General features: G+C 35.8%; 1 protein-coding gene across 1 annotated transcript; it reads right to left on the bottom strand.

Moving 5' to 3' along the window:
* Window positions 1-728: 728 nt before the first annotated feature.
* On the bottom strand, window positions 729-21,501 carry LOC140171415 (uncharacterized). Its single transcript, XM_072194672.1, has 11 exons — window positions 21,229-21,501; window positions 16,578-16,625; window positions 14,692-14,785; window positions 13,948-14,053; window positions 13,253-13,389; window positions 10,275-10,343; window positions 7,686-8,647; window positions 7,172-7,226; window positions 6,543-6,674; window positions 4,991-5,058; window positions 729-853 (listed from the first exon to the last, which is right to left on the bottom strand). Exons 1-11 carry the CDS (start codon window positions 21,259-21,261, stop codon window positions 761-763), a joined length of 1,797 nt encoding a protein of 598 aa, XP_072050773.1. The 5' UTR covers window positions 21,262-21,501; the 3' UTR covers window positions 729-760.
* Between the last annotated feature and the right edge of the window lie 1,412 nt (window positions 21,502-22,913).

Here is a 22,913-nt window from a genome sequence, read left to right as displayed (position 1 = left end):
AATTAATGATTACAAGTTAACTTACTCCACAGAGATGGGTAGGTCTACTTAATATTTCTTTCTAATCAAATATTGGTCATACATATTATAGGCCTACTAGGTCTATAAGAAGTTAACCACTCACTCCACAGAGATGGCCCACTTAATATTGTAACTGAATATAGGCCTACATATAACTAGGCCTAGGGCCTATACCGATGGACAGTGATGGAACTACTGATATAAGTTTACACACAGGGTGCCGTTTTGCCCCATTGGGGGTTCCGTTTTGCCCCGATAGTGGGGCAAAACGGATTTATTTTTTTGAAAATATTTCTTCATTTTTATAAAAAATTGTAAGATTCAAGTTATATTGGTTAATGGTATATTAAAGGTAAATACAATCTTCAACTGAACATATAATTTTTACAGTCATATTACTTATGGTGACGTCACAGAGCATCCTCATAGTTAGGTGTTCCGTTATGCCCCACCTTCCCCTACTACTGAAAACTGGAAGCCAGTTTCCCGGGAAAGTGGATCAGATGCTCATATCTGATGAAGTCCTGACGAGATGGACAAAATATTAAGTAAGTAAAAACTTACTGGTTTTGCCAAGCACAAATTACTACTTGAAATTAACTTATATTTATCAAAAATGGTAAAAAATTAAATTGTGGGTTAAATCAATTGAATTTAATTGTGGCAACCCTGATTCTGTTGGTCTTGCTATTATATATTTGTACCTAATCTGTACTCAGGGACTTGGCACAATCTGGTATTATTTGGGCAGCTTGCTGAAAGCATCAGGGTCATCAGAATGTACATATTCCACCCAAGCATTGAGATCCCTTTCTAGCTCTTCCATGTTGACCTACAAATGTAACAAAACAAAACCGATACAGAAAACACAAATTCATTAATTGGAACATCACTTTGTATTTAATCACAATCCTAAATGTTCTATTGGTTTTCTTAAAGACATATTGCAATTGCAACATTTCCATCAAAAAATAGATTTGTATTAATCTTTTCCTCAAATTACTGTGAAACATCCCAGTTGTTCCCTTAATTTTGAGTCAAAAAATTGAGGTAAAGCAAAGAAGTTGCAATTTCATTCCAGCGTCGATGTCACCAATGCATGTCACTCCATTGATCAAGACCAAGGTCGGACCTGTTGATGTGTTATGACCCTCCCGTAAACCATAATGTACGTACAGTGTCAACATCTAGTATGCATTTGACAGTTTGACTAATAGTTCAATTGTCATACTGCAGTTACTGTCCGTTTTCCTATACACAATACACAGTGCTCTTACCATTGACGTGTGACCTCTACAAATAGCGTACGTTAGAAGTATGGGGATTTGCCTAGTTAACATCGCTGTGTGAAAAATAACCGGCCAATATTAAAAGTACTCTTCTAAAATTCTAGAAAATATAGTTTTGTAACATGTCCTAAAATTTTAGCTAATTTAGATGTTTGGAAATATTCGTACTTTGGTGTTTTAGTGTATGTTATAGGTAATAGTACATTGCCTAGTTAACGTTGCTGTGTGAAAAATAACCGGCCAATATTAAAAGTACTCTTCTAAAATTCTAGAAAATATAGTTTTGTAACATGTCCTAAATTTTTAGCTAATTTAGATGTTTGGAAATATGCGTACTTTGGTGTTTTAGGAAGGATATGTAAGCGACAGATAACACCAAAAATATGAAGAAATTATTTCCAAACCGTGTTAAGTCAACAATCATTATGTTGCTCATTTTCAAGAATGCTGGTTAACAAAAAGCAGACCATTGTCTCATTTGGTGAACACAGGTCCACATACCATTGTTTCCTTGCGTTTCCTTTATAATCGGTTACCCAACTGAAGCTATAATACCAGCTCATTGCGATACCGCACATATAAAACAGACACATGTGCACAGCCAGAGAAGATCTGATTTAATCAGTTGAGCTGTTTTCAATGAGTGTTATCTTGGTTTAATAGCTTTTAATGGGGTTTAAGTCCTGCAAAGTTCGTGGTGAATTCTACTGTAGACATGACTGCATCATGTATGAACTAAACAAACGTACAGGACACACCATTATATTAAATATTCCATATTTTTTGCCACAAATACAACACCCGAAATCATTTTTGCAGGGAAAACTCAGAATTTTGACAAAACTTGAGGGTATCTGCCTCAACAAATGTTACAATATGGCTTTAATTACCCAATAAATTACTTTAAAAGAAGATGTCTGATTTCATTATAATTATGCTGTTTTAAACTCTGGTAGTATTGACTCACTTCGTACCTTGAAGTGTCATGCTTTAGCAGCACACACAAAGCATTTTTTTAAAACATTTTTCAACTTTTGAAAAACAAGACAAAATGTCAGGTTTATATTGAGTGATTAAAAATGTGACACGATCTGGTCCATGGGGGCCAAAGGAGGCATTTTTGAAAATTGAGTTACTGTAATTATTATAATTATACATACAATAGACTATCATTTACTGAAAACACCAAAGGTCTAGCATACATGGTTCTAAAGTTATGAAGTTTTTTGATGTCTATTTTCTTATGCATTTTATTGTTTTTTTACTCCATAGTTTTATCTTTATCTCAGTTTCAAATTTGGCACCTTTGGCCCCCATGGACCAGATCGTGTCACAAATGATAAACTAGAATTGTGTAAAAAAGTGTGTAAATAACAAAGGTTTGTACAAATAATATGAAATATGCAAATAAGCTCATTAATATGCATATGCTAATAACTATACAGCACATCAGGCCAGCATATACTATCACAATATCAAGTTTGAAGTTGATTGGTTATTGCGTTTAAGCTGCAGAGTGGATTAATGAAAATGTAGGCAAAATGAGAGAGGGGAATTCCTCTCGCTGGAGGATTTTATGAGTATTTTTCATGTTCGCACAAATTTTGTTGAGTACGGTGGTGTAATCTCTCAACTCTGCCGCTGATAAATGTTTTTTGCTCGCAGCACCAGGTTTATGGAATAAATTACCCATCAGTAACCGAACTTCCAGCTCATTACACAGTTTTAAAAAAGGTATCAAAACACATCTCTTTCAATAGTAACTTTTTCACTCAGATTGTTGATAATTGTTTTTGCTTGTAAATATTATGTTGTTGTCGTATTATTATGCGCTGTGGTCTAAATGAAATGGCGCAATATAAAAGCCCAGTGTATATGTAATATTGGCGATCAAAAAGTCATTTCCAAAATTCTTTGACAAACCTGGTGATTCATACTCTTGTTTACCCTACTATTCCATTTCACTTTGATGTCCTCTTTAAAGATAGAAAGGGTTCTAGAAGAATGTACAATATTCTGGTTTCGAGAAAACCAATTGTTAAGTAAATATGTACAAAATGGGAAGAAAAGCTTGAAGCTACATTTGATCCTTCAAGATGGCATGTTATTTTAATACACCCTTCAAATGTACAATAAGTACTAAACTCAGGTGGTTTCAATTCAGAATAATTCACAGAATCCTTGGTACAAACGCATTTTTATTTAAAATAGGGATAAAAGATTCCAGTCTGTGTACCTTCTGTCTGGAGGTGAGTGAAACTATGATTCATATGTTTTGTGATTGTCATGTGGTTAAGAAATTTTGGGATGATGTGAAAAGGTGGATCGAAAACAAAGTTAATATAAACCTCTCTTGGAAAAAAGATAATCTGCTTTTTGGCGTTGGTCCTAGCTATATTGTTTTGGATTTGATTCTAATTTTATGCAGATTTCATATATATAAAATGAAAATGAAAGAAAATAACCCTTCGATCCACATTTTCAAGAACGAATTGCAAATCATTATAAATTAGAAAAATATATTTACATACCGTATGTAATAATAATATTGGTATATTTTACAAAAGATGGGGTATTTTCAATTCACTCTGTAGAGAATAAGATTTAGATTTAGACCCTCATACACGCGGAGTGGTTTTTGCATGGTGATGTGTAGTGGCAGAACCTCATGTGAGGTTCTGTACTTGCATAGCGTTGTGTGAGAGCTTCTCTGTGTATATGAAATTATATTTCATCATGTGTATCATGTAATATCATTGCGTATCATGTGTATGATTAATGTTTACCTCTGTTTAAAGTTTAACTTGAATAAATGTTTTTTTCCTCTGAAAAAAATGTAGGCAAAATATGCAAATGAGCCAATTAATATTCATAAATATGCAAATAACATGACACAAAACTATACAGTACATCATACCATCATATCCAATCACCACACTAAGTTTAAAGTTGGTCAGTTATTGCGTTTAAGCTGCAGTGTGGATTAATGAAAATCTTGGCAAAATATGCAAATAAGCTCATTAATATTCATAAATATGCCAATAACAATACAAAAAACTATACAGCACACCATATCCTATCACCATACCAAGTTTGATATAATATTGGCTGGCTGAGCATGATACCATAACATATCGGATGAGTCATAAAATTATCGGACGAGCCAACGGCGAGTTCGATATTTGTATGACGAATCCGATATGTTATGGTATCATGCGAAATAAGCCATCCAAAATTATCATTATTAGGTTTTCTTAACTCCTAATAACCCTGAAAACATAATAATGAAGTTGATCAGTTATTACGTTTGAGCTGGACAGTGGATTAATGAATTTGCTTCTGCCCGGGTAGCCAAACAAACAACCAGGCAGACAAACACACCCAGGCAGACAGCCAAACAAACATTTTGATGATAATATAAGCCCCACATTTGTGTAGGGGCAAAAAATTAAAATAATTGAAATTATTATTTACACAGCTGTGTCCTTAATCGTAATATTTTTCACATATCAAAGACATGGAGTTGCCCCAATGACTCAATCGGTTAGTGCACATGTGTCAGACAAGCAAGGTCTGAGACCCACTATCTTCTTTTTTTCCCCACTAGATTTTTCCAGCTTTATGTTTTTAAGTCATATTTTTTTTAATTACTTTTAGTAAAGTATTACAAAGTGACTCACCTTGTTGTCGTCCACCACACATTCCATTTGTAACTTCTTCATTCCATTGTCCATTGGCACAAGTTTACCTGTGAAAAAAAGAATGTGCGAAACAATACATCTTACTTAAGGAATCGGATAGCAACGTTTGCACCTTATTTTTGTGGGACCTGAGAGCACATCAGACATTGAAATTCGCGAAATAATACAAATTTTATGGCAAATTATTAGAATTGGATATTTTTTATATTTAACAGTCCTCAAACAGTGTGTTTATAGTGAATATACCGCATTTTGTGTATACCGTACACGATATTCCTTGTATATATACACCGATACTCTTGCTGTTTATAGTGAGACACTTGCAGTTACCGCACAAATATATACCAATAACTAACATTATCGTACATTTACAATGACCCCGAGGTCACACAGGGAATGTGTAAATATTGTGGCGCGAGCTATAAACAGCCCATTCAACAATATGATCATGGCGGCAAACATGTAGCTTCTATTTTGATAACTCTTAAGGGGGGTGAAAATCGTTCCGAATGTCCTGTGCGCATTCCACACATCATGAAGAAGCTCCTACTTCCGCAATACCGCACACAATTTATACTGGTGTGTTTATAGTGCAAATATCTCGCGACAATATCCTTCGGTTGAGAAGGATATCGATGTACCGTACATACATATACTGCTAGTGTTTATAGTAGGCAAGTATCCGGATAATTTCTGACGGAATAGAAATTATACTGCAATGTACCGCACATCTGCTCCCACTATAAACACGCTCACTGTAAACTTTATAAATCTAATGCTGTGAACTTAAAGTATACATAATTAGCTGGGATGAAAATCAATTGAACATTTTGACCGTTCATATTGAAGATATACATTTTTTCCCCAAAAGACCTAAATTTTTTTGTTTTTTTTTTTTGGGGGGGGGAACAACTAGATATATTCAATACAAAAGGTCAAAATTTTCATATGATAGACAGCTTTTCATTCCAGCTACATAAACTTTAAGTACATATCATTAGATTTATATAATTTACTTTCAGGACTATTAAATTTCAAAAATATCAATTTGTAATCATTTGCCATAAAATGTGTATTATATTGCAAATTTCAAAAAATTAAAATTATTTGACATCGGAAGGACATTCCTTGTATTCAAAATGCAATTCGATATGTCTGATGTGCTTGATATTTGTCAAGTCAAATTTGGACACAAAATTTGATTCAAATAGCTCAATATCTGCAAAGCTAAGACACTGGTCCACACCCAATGCTTAGATCCAGTGGGCAGGCCCGTAGCCTGGATTTATTTGGGGGGTGCTGATTTTGAAAATATGGACCTTTTTTGTCAAAATTTGGACCTCTTTGGACATGGGGGTCGGATTTGGACATTTTTGGACCAAAAAGGCATAAAAACCTATTTTTTGCTCCCTACGCTTGCAAATGGGAATTTTTGGGTAAAAAAAGGGGACTTTTTGGGCCTTTGTCATTTTTTGTGGGGGTGCGTCACACCCCTGCCTATGGGCCTGGCAGTGGGCATGTGTGTACTTACCATCTCCCCATGCTATACCATCTAATCTAGCAGCTGTCATAATCCCAAAATCACCAGCAACCATCACATCCCACGGCCTCACTTCCACTATGATCAATGACTTTGCTCTTTGCTTTTTGTTTCTTTGCTTGCCTGGATTATCAAATAAAATATAAAATCAAAAAAGAAAAGAAAACGCAGTGATTTATAGTGTGCTATGCACAAGCACATCGCATAGACATTGATCCACAAGCCTCATCAGCAAACTTTACAGGTTGTCACTGCACTGTTCACTACCACCCTACATTATTCCATAAACCATTAAACAACACAGGGATTTGCAGCTAAGAATCCACAATCAAGTTTCTTACAGGTTACAACAAGACAATATTCAATAGTCGGCATTGCAAGTTCCTTGAAGAATATCAAGCCAACACAATTTTTACACAAGAACGCAGTAAACCACCACCATGGTTCAAACCCGCAACGTCCTGCACCATAGTTGAACGTCTTATTGATTGAGAGCTAACATGACACATTAGTCCTTTTTCCCCCATGCCCCCTGGAAAAAATTTTTGTTGGGATTTCCTGGGACCAGAAGGGGTCAAAAGTTTTCTAAACAAAATTTTACTGCACTTTTATGAACTTACCCTTTGGTCTCTTATTGCTTGCAGCTACCGTACTCACTTTCTTCAGTTCCACAACCTGAAAATCAAGCAAATACTTATGAATTTATAACTTTATTCCCTCTAATATTCACATGATTTATTTAAGATTTTACATCAACCACATTCTAGATTTGAGTGACAATTTGAGCGTAAAGCATCCAATTTTATCATTATTGTGTTTTGGATCAAATACTTTCACACACTTGGACTCATCAAAACATAATGGTTGCAATTGGATTTAAAACTGTTCATGGGATACAAGATTTTTCATTGTTGACCTATTGTACAAGTTGTTTGATACCACAAATACATAAATGTACCCATAGTGCAGCTATGATCCAAGCTTGACTGACAAAAATCAGATTTAAATTTAAAAAAATCTTACTTCTAAATTTGTAAAGCTTTTTAAAAAAAAAAAAAAAAAATCAGCAATCCTTTCTCTAACTGAACTGCAGAAAGTGGAAAGACAACCATCTTTTAAAAATAGTTCTTTTACCCATTTATGCTCTTGAGCCTCTTCTTCTTGAACCTCTTCTTCTTGAACCTCTTCTTGAGCCTTTTGTTGGTGTAAATCTGTCACACTGTATAATAAGCGCTCAAACATTTTATCCAAGCGATCCCAAGAAGGTAGAGTTTCTGTGGTAGGAGCACAATCGGTGTTCTTCAGTTCTTGACGTAAATTTGAAACTGTCTCTCTTTCTAGTAAAAGTTTCAAGTCATCTGTTCCGCTCATGAGTTGAATTAGTCTCTCGCTCTTGTCTGGATACTCTTGGATGCCCTTGATATTTTCTATTGAGGTTTGTTTCTTCTGCTCTACTTCAGATATGAAATCTTTGATCTCAGCTTTGCAAGAATCAAGGCATTCAATCATGTCAGTAGCATTTCTCAAAGTTTTCTCAAGTTCTGCTAAATTGCTCTTATGTTGTGACAACAGCTCTTCTTTATCTGTAAGTTCCTTGCGCTCACTTTCAAATTCAGCACGAAGACACTCTGCTTCTTCTTTAACAGTAATAAACTCGCAGTACCGATGCATCTCCCCAAGACACATCACGCAGATGAGTTGATCACATGACTGGCAGAAAAATATCAGCATTTCACCTTCGTGTTTGGAGCATCCACTGGCGATCTTGTTTTTGATCATTTCTAGTTGACTCTGAATGTCAAAATTTGTTTGAAATTGCTTTTCTGCTGCATTTTTCTTACTTGGTAAGTCTGGACAGTCAAATTCAACATTTCCTCTGCATTTTGGGCATGGAAACTTTCCTGTAGCCCCACTAGATTTAGCAGTAGTGTCTATAGTTTCTTGAAGACATTGTTGGCAAAATGTATGCAAGCATGGGGTGACAGTTTTGGGAACTGTGTAGTGATCCAGGCATATGCTGCAGGTAAGCTGTTGAGACATATCTTGTAGGAGGCTACTCTTCTTTGATGCATTTCCACTTGCAGCAATTTTATGAGCTGAAAAGAACCAAAGATTTCAATCATGTCAATGTTAACAATAATATCTGTTCCAACTGATCAGCAGGGAACTAAAGGATGGATTCGAGTTTGACTTTATAGTTTGTACCGTTATGTGTAATTATTCCCCATTCCCCAGGAGAAGGGGGTACTCAATACAATGACCATACAGGGATGTGCCACAAACAAGGGTCTAATATTTGGTATATGGGTCACTTATCAAACTATTCCCAATTTTTGTCAGGGGTCCATTTAGCCACTGGCCCTGGCCAGTAGTTTTCTTGTAACGCCAGGAGATTTCCGTCTGGATGGCCCAGTTGGCCAGTTGGAATTTTGGCATAATTAAGAAATTATAACATAAAATTATGTTACAATATTATTATTATATTATAATCATTATAATATACCAAACACAATGAAGTAGAATCTGGGCCAGTGGATTTGCCCTTGGGCCAGCCCGAAACCTTCCCAGCTGGCCTTCAGGCAGCAGGTTATTGCTCCTTATGTCTACCCCTGTTTTTGTCCGAAAAAATAGTCCAATTTTGCCTAGCTGTAACCAAAATGTTCAAAATCTGCCAACATTTTGTCAATTTGCATTAAATGTGGCTGAAATTTTGACTTTTGGCTATAGATCACTAAATGCCCAAGTAGTCAGGGGTGGACTCAGCGGAGGTGCAGCCATAGAGTTTACATGCAAATTGTCAAAATGATGCTTTTTTAAATTTAGAGTGTCATATCTGGAAAAGTTAACTCTTAGTGGTCTGCAAATTCACAGGTATTGCAATCAATAATACATTTAACTAATGAAATATCATTTGCAACCAAAGTTCTCATGAATTAATTGTTTAATTCAAGTGCTAATTATCCATAGAGTTTACGAAAAAACGAGGGGTCAAAACAATGCTGCATCATATATGGAAAAGTCCAACTATTGGGCGTCTCAAAATTCACAGGTATTGCAATCAATAACACATTAAACTAACGAAATATCACTTGTAACCAAAGATCTTGTTTTTTACTTACAGAGAAAAAAATAAACTGGGTATGTTAGAACTAGAAACAAAAATGTGATGTTTTTTTACACCCTGTATAATTCATACACACCCTGTATATTTAATGTCAACATATTATGCATCCTTATAAAGTAAAGTTATTAAATATGTTTATTTCATATCAGTTGGACCTGAGACGAATATTGGTGTCTCAGATTTGGACTATGTATAGAATAAAAGTTACATTAATTTGAATCAAAATTGATGACTTTTCTCTCAATTTGTAAAGTGGTTTTTTTCCATACCAACTTAATTAATATGACATATGTGTACATCCATATCAAAACGATGCACTTGTCGGCTGCTACATGTGCCTCATTTCACATAATAACTGGGAATAAATACCAGACTCATCTCAAGTGGAGGTCACTTCAAATCATCCCCAAGTGACATGGTTATGGAATGTTCTCTGTATTAATAAGCCATGTGACTTGGGGATGATATAAAGTGACCCCCACTGGAAATGAGTCTGGTATTTATTCCCAGTTATTATGTGAAATGAGACACATGTAGCAGCCGACAAGTGCATCATTTTGATATGGATGTACACATATGACCAAATGCAGAAATCTTACCCCAAAAATCACCCCGATAATCACTTGATTGATGCATTCCAGCTGGTCTCTGTGCAACGACAGATCCTCCTAGATAATGAACACAAACAATTAGAAAACATGCAGATTACCTGAATTCTACCATTTATAGTAAAATGACAACAGCTGTGCCAAAATCAGTATAGGCCTACTGTAAATTTCATGTGCAAATAGAGCTCCCTCCTCTAAAATCCAAACAAGAATTAAGTTCTGTGTCCTTCTTTTGCTGGTGGGAATATTACGGGAGGGCACTTTTACATGTAGGTTGTGTGTAAAATTCCACTTATGTCAAGGGAGCCCATAGCACCATTAGGCAAATCTTTAGAGTATAATACCTGCTCCTGGTGTTACCTATAGGAGTGCTTATAATTGGCGAAAAATAATACACGTCACTAATGTCCCAACTTACAGTCACATATATTCACATAAGCTGCCCCTTGAAGGCTTTAAAATTCAAGGACTTTTCAAGGTCCAAAAGCATGATTTTCAAGGACTTCCCACAACACAAAAATCATGATTTGGCTCTACATGCGGCACAATATTAATAAAAGTGATAGTCCTCTCCACTCCCCAAATTTCAAGGCCTTGAAAAGGTGTTTTCAAATTCAAGGACTTTCAAGGACCGCTAGAACCCTGGCTAGTGCCATTTCATTTTTCAAAAGTGACACTGTTGTGTATACTAAAAATTTTTTTATTTTTTTTTGTGATTTTATCTTATTTTTATTTGAGAGTCCCTTGACCTAGAGCCATGTGCTGACAATCATTTGTGGTTCATTTATTTTTTCCCTTTATTACAATTTGTATCAAAAAGGGGCAAATGTGTATATGGTGTGCAATAAGTGATTGCCCCTTCCCTTACATATACCTTCCTGGCGTAGAAAGATGTGCAAAAGTGCAAAGAAACACTAAATTGGCTGCACCCAAATGTAAGCTGCATTTTGCTTTTTCTGCATCAAAATAGAGGCATATTTAACCAAGTTATGTTATGTTAATTTATGTAATAAAAGGGTAATACTTGTACCGGAAGAGGAAGGTTATTGATCGTGTTGTGGGTGTGTGTTCGGGGTGTCAGGGTAGGCATCGGTGTATAGAAACACATAGGCCCACACCCAGTATGTTCACACAAACCCACCTCATGCATGTGGACCATAAAAACCAAACCACACACACCCACCCCACCCACACACCCCTAAACCCACTCCACCATGTAATCACATGCCATCAAAAAATTCTTCTGGAGGTACAAACATGCATAATTTCGAACATTCCTAATAAATTGGCATAACTTTGTCAAAATTCTGTCAATTTTGATGAAGTAAAAAGCAATGTACAACTTATAATTTGGTACAAGAACATGTTCTTATTCCAATAGCCCAGTGTAGTCAGTATTCTGACAAAGAAGTGGGCAACCACTCATGCACTTATTGCACACCGTATAACTTTACGGTCACTTCAGAATCTATTGAAAATATAGAAATGTGTACAAAACCAATGCAAGTTAAGATTCTTAAAAGATTATGAAGTGAACATGAACACAAATTACAATCTGCCCCTTTTGGATACAAACTTGTGATTTTTTTGAAAATCATTTAAAATCAATCAAATTAGGTCCAGGGACTCTCTAAATAGAAACAAACAAACAAACAAACAAATAAATAAATTTAAAAAATTAGTAGACCTACAATCCCGGCCATAAGTCGTTCGAACACTTGTGTAAAAGTAGGATTGTTTTAACCCGTATTTTAGTTATACTTAACATACATTTGTACGGTACTGAAATTTAGCTTTCTTTGGTGTAAAGTCTGAACCCGTTCCTACTACTACAGCCCTCCCCCTTCCCCATCAATCAATGTTGGATGTCTCTACATTACAAACTATCGGTCCATTTTTCCTATTCCACTCCGTATTAAACCAGATGACCTCTACAAACCCCTGCATGCTACGCTATAGGACCAGCAACAGCCGTCGGCGGTTTAGTGTTAAAATCGGGAAAATGGTAATAGTCACAATTTATGCAGGGGTGGATATGGATTTCATATATATTTGTACACTTCGTGTATTTTTTTCGTGAATTTTGATGGCTGTTATATACACCGACCGATTTTTTTTTTGTACTAAAAATACTACAAAATCACCCCTACCACAAAACACGCGACCTTGCATAGGACTGAGCTAGTCTCGCAGTGCACCAGCAGCTCTCTGCAGAAAAACTGCCCTGGAAAAGGATTGCAGTGTCGCAGCAAATATGCAGAGGTGTCTGAACCTAGTTAACATTTTATATTAACTAAATTTACCCTAGTTTACTTCAATAAGTAAACTATAAGCTCCACCATCAGTTTCAATTTGATAACGGTAAGATATTTCAGTAAGTTTTCAGGTCAAAATTTCTCTGCTTGTCAGGTCAGGTAAACTCAAGGTTATTGAACGCTGTTCTCCACATAGGATATTTTGGTTGATTCCAGTTTTCAGCGGGTATGATTTTATAAAAATTTTACTACGTGGCATGATTATATATGCTGCTTTTTTGTTTATTTTAACAAATAGTGATTACTGTTACTTATATTTGTCTTTGGATGAACTACAGAAAACATATCAGTTACTATACTTTACGTTTCAGCGCATAAAAACTATTATATTGTTCCACTCTTTGTAATACCAATCACCTACTCGTGTGAATAATGCTACAGTCTGAACGGATATGGTAAATGGTAGCAAGGTCGTCCTTCGGTTAAGTTGCTGTTGAACCTGGTATATCATGGAAGGTCGTGGTTAACCCAAATTAATAGACGTTTGTGGGACAAAGGTCGCGCCTATGCGCCACACAGTAGAAAGATTGAATTGAAGGGTGCATGGCCAAATAAACAACTACCAACATTGATCGGGGAATGGGGGGCATATTTGCAGCACTCATGTTAAAGTGTTCGAACAATTATGACCGGGATTGTAGTATAAATACCCACCTTTTTGTTGTGGATTTGGAGATAATGCACCTACCGGCCGTGCAACTGCTACATGGAGAGGTATTGGGAGGCCAATTTTGTTGCCAACTTGACTACCTGGCTGTAGGATGCTAACTTCTAATACGATCATGACACGCCTGAAAGCAAGAGGATTCACAAAAAACAAACATATTTAATTCAGAAAATCTGGTCGCTTTTTGTCAGGATGTCAATGGCCTCAATTCTTGATCGATCCACAAGCATTTTTAAAAGTATATTTGGTAAACATGTACAAAGTATGATTTTTGTTTATTAAAGTTTAAATATTGCCTTTTGGTGACAAAAACAAGGAGGCCAGACATTAAATAGAATCAGTTGTATTTTTTTTATATTTATTTATTTCAGGCATGAGACTGCACTTTCCTGAAATGTGTTGCTTTTGAGGGCGGTAGCGCCTATAATCCTTTTTTTTTTTTTTTTTTTTTTTTTTTTGCTCTTCACTTGTTCAAACCACCGTAAAAAAATTGGGTCAACCTTTTCAGGCTGTTGAGGAAGGGGCGGCAAAATTGAGTTTTCTTGAGCCCCCGGGGTATGAGCGGCCACGGTACGCCACTGTGTAATATGCATACAGAAAAAAGGAAAACACCCCCACAACACAAAATCTTAGGGCAAATTTTAGCCCTACTTTTGCAGGTAGAAACTTCGAGTTAACTAACCTGTTATCTGGCAAAGGGTTGCACACAAACTTATCCAACTGGATTACACTGAATAACTCCAGGGCGTTGTCTTCAACAAGCTTGTTTAACTGGACACCCAGCATAGCTACAGAAAAGTACAAAGTCAAACAACTAATTTACAACATCAACTACATGTATATACACATCCAATTGAAAAATTTCCCAACAGCCCAGGGCTGTAGCATAGCACCTGTCCGCACACCAGTGGCGGGTAACTTATTTTCTGTCAGCTAAAATTTCAAAATTTCATTAGCAGTCATTAGCATAATTAGTGCGGTTGAGGGACTAAATTAGCATGATTAGCACGGTTTTCAGACTCTTACAAAACATCCTCATAGCTATCATTCTCTCATAAAGTTATTTGGTTTCAACATCCTGGTTCTCTAAATCAATATGGCATCAATCAGTTTAATTAGTGGTAATTAGCTGGTTCTGGAAATTTACCCTAAATTAGTGTGATTCTCAAAACAATATGGCATCAATGAGTTTAATTAGCATAATGATCATGGTATATCTGTGCTGTGCTCTGACTTATAATAAACACAATCATCACGGTTCTGTGAGCAAATCAATTGACAGAAGAGAGCATTGTATTTCCAAACATAATTAAGTATCATACGCCCGTGCAATCTTTCACTCTCATCTGACAGGATTTTGAATAGATGCACAGGCGTATATGATTCATTGTCCGTTTGGACCAACACTTTGAGAATGGCTACCTACCTGGGTTGCTATGCACGCCATCAGATAGCAAGACACGATACCGGTCTGTTGTACCATTACCAGAACATGTATTTGCGCTCAGCTTCTTCAAAGCCTAAATATAAGTGATTTTATTTAAGTGCAAAAAACATTAAGGCATCACTGGAATTGTACTATCATAATCTACATTTATGTATAAACTGACCGCTATCTCTAAGGTTCGCTATCTCTAAGGTTCACTATCACTAACATGTAAAGTCTATGGAGATCAGAATCCCGCTATCTCTAATAGAGAAAAGGGTTCGCTATACCTAAAAAAAGGTCCGCTATTTCTAAGGTTCGATATCACTAATTTAGAATAAGGTTCGCTGGTTCTAAGGTTCGATATCACTAATTTTAAATAAGGTTTGCTATCACTAATTTAAAATAAGGTTCGCTATCACTAATCTTGAATAAGGTCCGCTATCACTAATTTATTGAAGGTTCGCTATCTCTAGGTTCGTTATCACTAATTGCAATAAAGGTCCGCTATACCTAAGGTTCGATATCACTAATTTTATTTAGGGTTCGCTATCCCTAATTAATTAAGGTTCGCTATCTCTAAGGTTCGCTATCACTAATTTTGATTAGGGCGCGCTATACCTAAGGCTCGTTATCACTAATCTTAATTAAGGTCCACTATCTCTAATTTTAAATAAGGTCCGCTATCTCTAATTTTAAAAAAGATCTGCTATCTCTAATTTTTAAAAAAGGTCCGCTATCTCTAAGTTTAAATAAGGTCCGATATCTCTAATTTCAAATAAGGTCCGCTATCTATACCCTATTTAAAATTAGAGATAGCGAACCTTAATTAAAATTAGAGATAGCGAACCTTATTTAAAATTAGAGATAGCTTAACCTTATTATAAATTAGAGATAGCGTAACCTTGTTTGAAATTAGAGATAGCTTAACCTTATTTGAAATTAGTGATAGCGAACCTTAGAGATAGCGAACCTTAGAGATAGCGGACCTTATTTGAAATTAGAGATAGCGAACCTTAGGGATACCGGGATTGTTAAAATTAGAGATAACGGACCTTATTTTAAATTAGTGATAGCGAACCTTAGAGATAGCGAACCTTCAATAAATTAGTGATAGCGGACCTTATTTAAAATTAGAGATAGCGAACCTTATTTAAAATTAGTGGTATCGAACCTTAGGAATACCGAACCTTTTTCAAAATTAGTGATATCGAACCTTAGGTATAGTGGACCTTTTTCGTAATTAGTGATAACAAACCTTAGGGATAGCGAACCTTAGAGATAGCGGTCCTTAGAGATAGCGAACCGTAACCATATTATATACATACTTATACATGTAAGTACTTATTTAGATGGGTCTTTATGCATAATTATACATTGTAGGCAAAATACAGCAAGAGACCATAGATGCTAATGTTCTCTGTGAGAGTGAGTGAGACTGTGACCATGTTGACCAAATCTTTAGAACAAAGGTTTGAGTAGTGTTTTTGGCAAACTTGAAGGGTGGGTACTCAACAAATTTGGCTTGGGTTGCCCTCCTGGTGCAGTGTTAGGCTTTTTAAAAGTTCAAACAGGATACTAGTACTTTAGTAGTCAAAATTATATAATATCCCAATTCTAGTTACAACGCTACAGGTGGAAATGTGATATTTATAATGAAGAGAGGGTTTTTTTCAATTCAATGTGATACTCAGTATCTCTTTTTTGAGGAAAGATTTGACTGGTTGTTTGTTTTTTTGTTTGTTTTTGGAACTAGCAGCTGTATTTTGTAAAATTGGGTACATAAAAATTAATAATATAGGCCTAAGTACTGTAAAAAGAAGTTGCCAGTAATACCACATAATAATTTTAAGAATGGTTGAGAATGGATTGCAATTAAATCTTACCAAGAGCTGAACAACTGGTTTGGTATAATTTCCACTATCTGCAAGTTCCTGTGTGCAGATAAAAAAAAATACAAATTTGTTTTTTCACATGAATTCTACAGATATTTTTGTCTCATGCTAATACTGGTGTACTTACCAGGGAGCGAAATTCCCCCCTGGCAAAATTTGCTGATTTGGGCCCCACCTCCCCTCCCAGTGCAGGGGAAAAGAGAGAAAGAAAGGAGAGAGGGAGAGGAAAAGAGAAAGCTATGGTGGGGAGAGAGAGAGAGAAGGAATCCCTCAATAGGTGCAGTTGGCAGTTCTGGCACACAAATTATTATCAGTATACCTGTGATATAGATCCAAGGAAAATAAACAGGTGCACAATTTTGGCTAGATTAAGGAAAAATTGGGCTGTTTTCCGAAAAATTTGAGACAATTTTGAAAAAAGGACCCATTCATATACCAAAATAGGCTTTGAAAAAGGGGTCATTGATATATCAATCAATCAAATTTATTTCCATCCCAAAACATACAAATAACAAAACATGATAAAACAAGATGGAGGAGACACAACTAGAAGCAGAAGCCTGTAAAATGTTGTGCCCCCTGAAACACTTAGAAGAAAGACCTAAATATATATACACAGATACACAAAATGAAAGAAAAAAAAATACAATATACCAAAACCTAAAGGGAAAAATACACTTGATTTCTCACCTCACACTCACACCCCACCACAATGTCATAGGCATGTAATAAAAAGGTATACATAAAATTAAATATAATAAATATTATTCATATCAAATTCAGTAGTATTAACCAAATGTTACCATATCAATGAATAAACATAATTCTACTTGTAAATATCAAAAACAGATTTCAAGTTTGACTTAAAATGACCTAAGGTTGCTGACATTTTAACATTTTTTGGCAATGTATTCCAAACTTTTGGTCCAACCGTTCAGATACTGTTGATTTTGTGGATAGGTATTTTATAATCATTCCTATTCCGTGTATTATAGTTATGATTTTCTTTATGAGTCTGGAAGAAATTTTCAAAAGATCTAGGTAACATTTTGTTATTATACTTTTAAACATAAATATAGCAACTTCCTTAGTGAACATATCAAAGATATTTAATACCTTAAACATTTTGAAAATTGGTTCAGTGTGACGAAGATACTCACTATTGGAGATTACTCTTATGGCACGTTTTTGGAGTATGTACATTTTATTCATGTGCTCTCTATTTGCATTTCCCCACAATAATAAACCATAATTAAGATAAGGTAATATTAGAGTACAATATAATTTATACATGGCGTCTCTTGGCAGGAATAATTTAACTTTGTTTAGTACACCAATATTTCTGGTACATATTTTACAAATATTTTGAACATGTTTTTTCCAAGTTAAATTTTGCTTCACTAACTCGACTTAATTTACACCCATCCAAGATGATATCAAATTCTTTGTTATTTATTACAGTACTAGTCTGTGCACGTGTACCAAGGTACATGAAATTTGTTTTATTTGCATTTAATGACAATTTATTTGCTTTGAACCAATTTGAAACCTCTTTAATTTCTGTGTTTACACGTTTACATAATACAGACACATCTTTGTGAGAATAAAAAACTGTGGTATCATCAGCAAACAAAATTGTATTTAAGATCTGTGATGTGTTGCTGATGTCATTCATATACAGAATGAATAAAAGAGGACCTAGTATTGATCCTTGCGGAACACCACAAGAAACAATTTCGTGAGGAGATTTGCAAGAGTAGGCCTAATATAAAACATATTGTTTTCTATTAGGCCCTTCGCACTTGATTATTAGTTTCCTGTTTAAAATTTTGAAAAAGGGACGAGGTGACTTTTAATTATTAATTATTAATTATCTTTTATTTTCTTTATTTAGTTTGAACTAGTACAAGCAACTATCGACTCATTTTGACTAGAGCGGGCATTTAATTATTTCACAACAATATTTGATTTTATAAATAAGTGAAGGTGGAGTTGTACTCTTTGTTCATTCATCATTATTGTTGATATTATTAAAGTCAGAAAATGGCAAGTAGAAGTAGTTGAAAGTTATTTTAAAGGAGAAAATTAGAAATAAAAATCAAATAATTAATTATTTTGAGATTTTCAATTTTGGACGCGGGCGGTAAACAGGAAACTGATAATCAAGTACGAGGGGCCTTAGAAAGATAATTTCGAAACCAGTCATGAGATACTCCCCTAAACCATAGTGATACAATTTATGCAATAAAATAGGCCTATTAGATATACCAGAAGGCTGAAAATGCTACCCATGTTTGCGGCACGTCCCCGTATGGTCATTTGTACTGAGTACCCCCCCCCCCCCGGGCCTACCCACTTCCGGATCAGATCATATTTCCCAATTATTGTGTCCCCACCCCATGTGCGTATTATGGGGGGCTTTGGGTGCGCGAGCCCCCCGGTGTAAAAGCAGGGGGCGGCCAAAACGAAGGGGCGGCTGAAGATGAAGGGGCGGCAAAATTTTAAAAAGTAAAAAAAATTTAGGCCTACATCAAAATGTGTTGCTTTTATAATCCTTTTTTTTTGTTTCGTTTTGCTCTTCACTTTTTCCAACAACCGGAAAAAAAAAATTGGTTCAACCTTTTCGGGCTGTTGAGGAAGGGGCGGCAAAATTGAATTTTCTTCAGCCCCCGGTAGGAGCGCCACGGCACGCCACTGCACCCCCACCTTCAACTCGGATTGACGCCCTTGCTAAGGCCGTATAAAATTAATGTTTTGGTTCTCGTCCAGAGGATTTTCATGAATTGATGAGGGAGGGAGGTGTTTTGTTGTTTTGTTTTTTTTGTCAATGTAAAATTAGCATTGTCAGTAGTTTTCGGTCTTCTCCATCCAACAGTGCTCGAGGAAACGATGAGGCCCTTTTTTTTTTTCAAATGTCAGGCGGCATACACACTTAAAACTACGGGGTCAAAAAATGACCCAAACGGGGTCATTTTTGACCCCAGCATAGTTATCAACTAAACACCATACCACTAACGGGGTCATTTTGACCCCATTGGTCGGGTCATTGCAATGACTACGTATTTGGTCAAATAGTAACCCCATTGGGGTCAAAATATTACCACATTTCGGGGTCAAATGAAATGACCCCTTCAAAAGGGTTGCCTTATTGGGTTACTTAATGACCTCATTTCGGGGTCAAATGAAATGACCCATTTGAAAGGGTTGTTTTATAGGGTTACTCAATAACCACATTTAGGGGTTGTTTGGATGTTTTTAGTAGGCCTATGGTCATGCTGGTCCCACCAGGACATAAGTGTGTTTCTGCACAGAGAAAGAATTACATAAACAGCAAACTGCAAAATGCATCTGTGTATCACACTCACACACAGTCAGTCATCGCCTATGACAGTTCACGTATTATAAGCTTACATGATATAAGCTTATAACAACTGCAGCCAAGACACCAGCCACGACAGCATGAAATTGAATGAATCTGCGTGCATAGACAAGGGTCTATGCATCCTTGCAGTCTCACTTTTCAACTAACTTTTCATATTCCATCATGCAGACAAGCACACACGACAATCCGCTGAGCTGCACAATCAGAACAAATATGGCGCTGATGTGACCACGTGAGCCGATGCACACCGTGTGTGCAAATAGTTCCGAATGCAAGTCATTATAAAGTTGACAAATTGGGTAACTACAGTCAAAAAATGAGTTTTATTTATTAATCAACAAACATTAATTGCACCTCATGTTTAAACTCATTTATGAATTGAGATTTTCAAAGCGGAAGATTGAAACTGATATCAATGCGCGACGGTATCGGCAAAATGACCACTAAGTTTTTGACCACGTTCGTCGTGTCTAAAATGACCTCGTGAATGTGGTCAAATTAAAACAGTACAACCCCCTTGAAGGGTCAAAACAACCCCAAACGTGGTCAATTCAAAATGACCACGGAAAATATAACCCCGTAGTTTTTAGTGTGTAGGACACGCAATTCGGACGTACGAGGCTGGCGAAGATACAGGGCTGACAGCCCCATTCACAATACACGGTTAGCGATTATAAATGGACAATTAACATACTTGCAGTGGGGTACTTTGCAGAACCCCAACGGTTTTAGAGTAAGATAATTTTGATTTGACACCACATAACAAATTTAGAATTGTTTGTGAAGATTTCATGATTATGTGTTAATCCAATGGCGACGTCAAAAATAGCGATATCGCATCCACCATCATCTGCAAATGTGAGATTCTGAGGGATAAACCCCCTAGAGTACCACAAAAAGACTTGGAAGTGATGCTTGTTCTCTAATAAACTTATTTATATGTATGAAGATTTCATAAATCATTCCAACTTAAGTCTAAAAAATTGAAAAATCTAAAAAAATTTTAAAAATTTGACAAATCCCAGAAATTGAGGAGGGAGGGGACGAGAACCAAAATATTAATTTTACACGGCCTAATGCATGCATGATTCAATATTAACATTTAGGCTATCCTATCTGATTCAGAATTACGCCACGTCCTTCCAGTTAGCCTACACAATAACATAAATATAGGCCTATTTATATAACAGGCCTATCATCTTTCAAGACCGAAATTAGGCCCCTAAACACTAACAAAAAACAACTTAAATTTGTTATTACCTTTATAGCTCCTCCTGTCAGTGAGTTTGACATGATTAATGTGATTATTTTGGTATTTTTCAAGCCCGGATTCCAAGGAAGATGAGAAATTTGCAGCAACCGGAACAGCACACACCAACAAAACAACAACGCACTGCCAACCTCCTCAACTCCCGCCAAATCGATCGTGCAAATTCAGAAGCGAGGGAAATTAAAGGGCGCTTACCACTAGACCACCCACACGTCGTTGATATAACGTGGCCTGAACGTGGAGGGATGCGGCATTGAAGATTTGAATTCAATGTTGTGCGCCTGTACTGTGCAAGCAATCCAATTTCCTTAAAAATAAATATTTGTTGATCGATCAATGAGTCGATCAATTAATGTTTTTATTGACAATCGCCAAGAGGCCGGAAGCTGTTTATAGGCCAGAGCTAGAGGTATGTCTTTGTACGTGGTCATTTCCCGGGGGGTCATTTAGGCGTAAAGCATACCATTAATTAGGCCGAGGAAAAATAAAATCATGTTTCTCGTCCGGGTTTTCGAAAAAAAAAAAAGGAGAAGGGGCTTAGGCCTATGAGGGCTTTTTTATTTAGGCCTATCGAAAGATACCGTAAAATGGGGTAACTTCGGTCAGCGGGGTAACTTTGGTCGGTCAAATATATTTTTTCAAATGGTCATATTTTGACAGCAATATTGCTTTTAGTCATATTTGGTGTCAATTTGTTAAGGGATGGGGTATGAACGTTTGGACAGTATTTATTGTGGGACATTAGAGCACATCAGACATATCGAATTGCATTCTGAATACGAAGAATGTCCTTCTGATATCAAATAATTTTGATTTTGAAATTCGCAATGTATATAGGCCTAATACACATTTTATGGCAAATCATTAAAAATTGATATTTTTGATATTTAAGAGTAGTAGGCCTACTCGAAGTAAACTTTATAAATCTGATGATTTAGGCCCTATACTTGAAGTGTATGTAGGTGGAATAAAAAGATAAAAAGCCGACGATCAATTGAAAATTTTGACCTTTCGTATTGAAGATAGGGATTTTTCCCCCAAAACACCAAATAATATTAGGTCTTTTTGGGAAAAAATCCATATCTTCAATATGAAAGGTCAACATTTTCAATTGATCGTCGGCTTTTCCTCCCAGCTACATACACTTTAAGAATATATCATTAGATTTATAAAAATTTAATTCGAGGACTGTTATATATCAAAATGTGAAAAATATCAAATTTTAATAATTTGTCATAAAATTTGTATTATATCGTGAATTTCAAAAATGAAAATTATTTGATATCAGAAAGACATTCTTCGTATTCAGAATGCAATTTGATATGTCTGATGTGCTCTCATGTCCCACAAAAAATACTGTCAAAACGCTCAAAACACTCATTCCAGATCCCTTAAACAAATATTAATTATTTTGTTTTGATGAATGAAACATAGTTAAATCCTAATCCTTTACTTAGTTATATCTAGGCCTACATGTAGCAATAAAAGTCAAATTTTACTATTTGGTCAATTTTTGGAATAAAGGGTAGGTGTATTTTTAGGGTGTTTTTCGTATGCTGTGACAACCAAGCCCAAAGACTAAATTCAAGTTATGCATTCTCATTTTTGGAAGACGCATTTTCTAATCTTTTTCATAACCAATTATCAAAAATGACATAAAATATTCAAATTTTGA

This window comes from Amphiura filiformis, chromosome 15 (assembly GCF_039555335.1).
Source record: "Amphiura filiformis chromosome 15, Afil_fr2py, whole genome shotgun sequence".
Lineage (NCBI taxonomy): Eukaryota > Metazoa > Echinodermata > Ophiuroidea > Amphilepidida > Amphiuridae > Amphiura > Amphiura filiformis.
The sequence above is the reverse complement of the archived record's forward strand: the minus strand, read 5'-3'. Positions and strand labels throughout refer to the sequence as shown.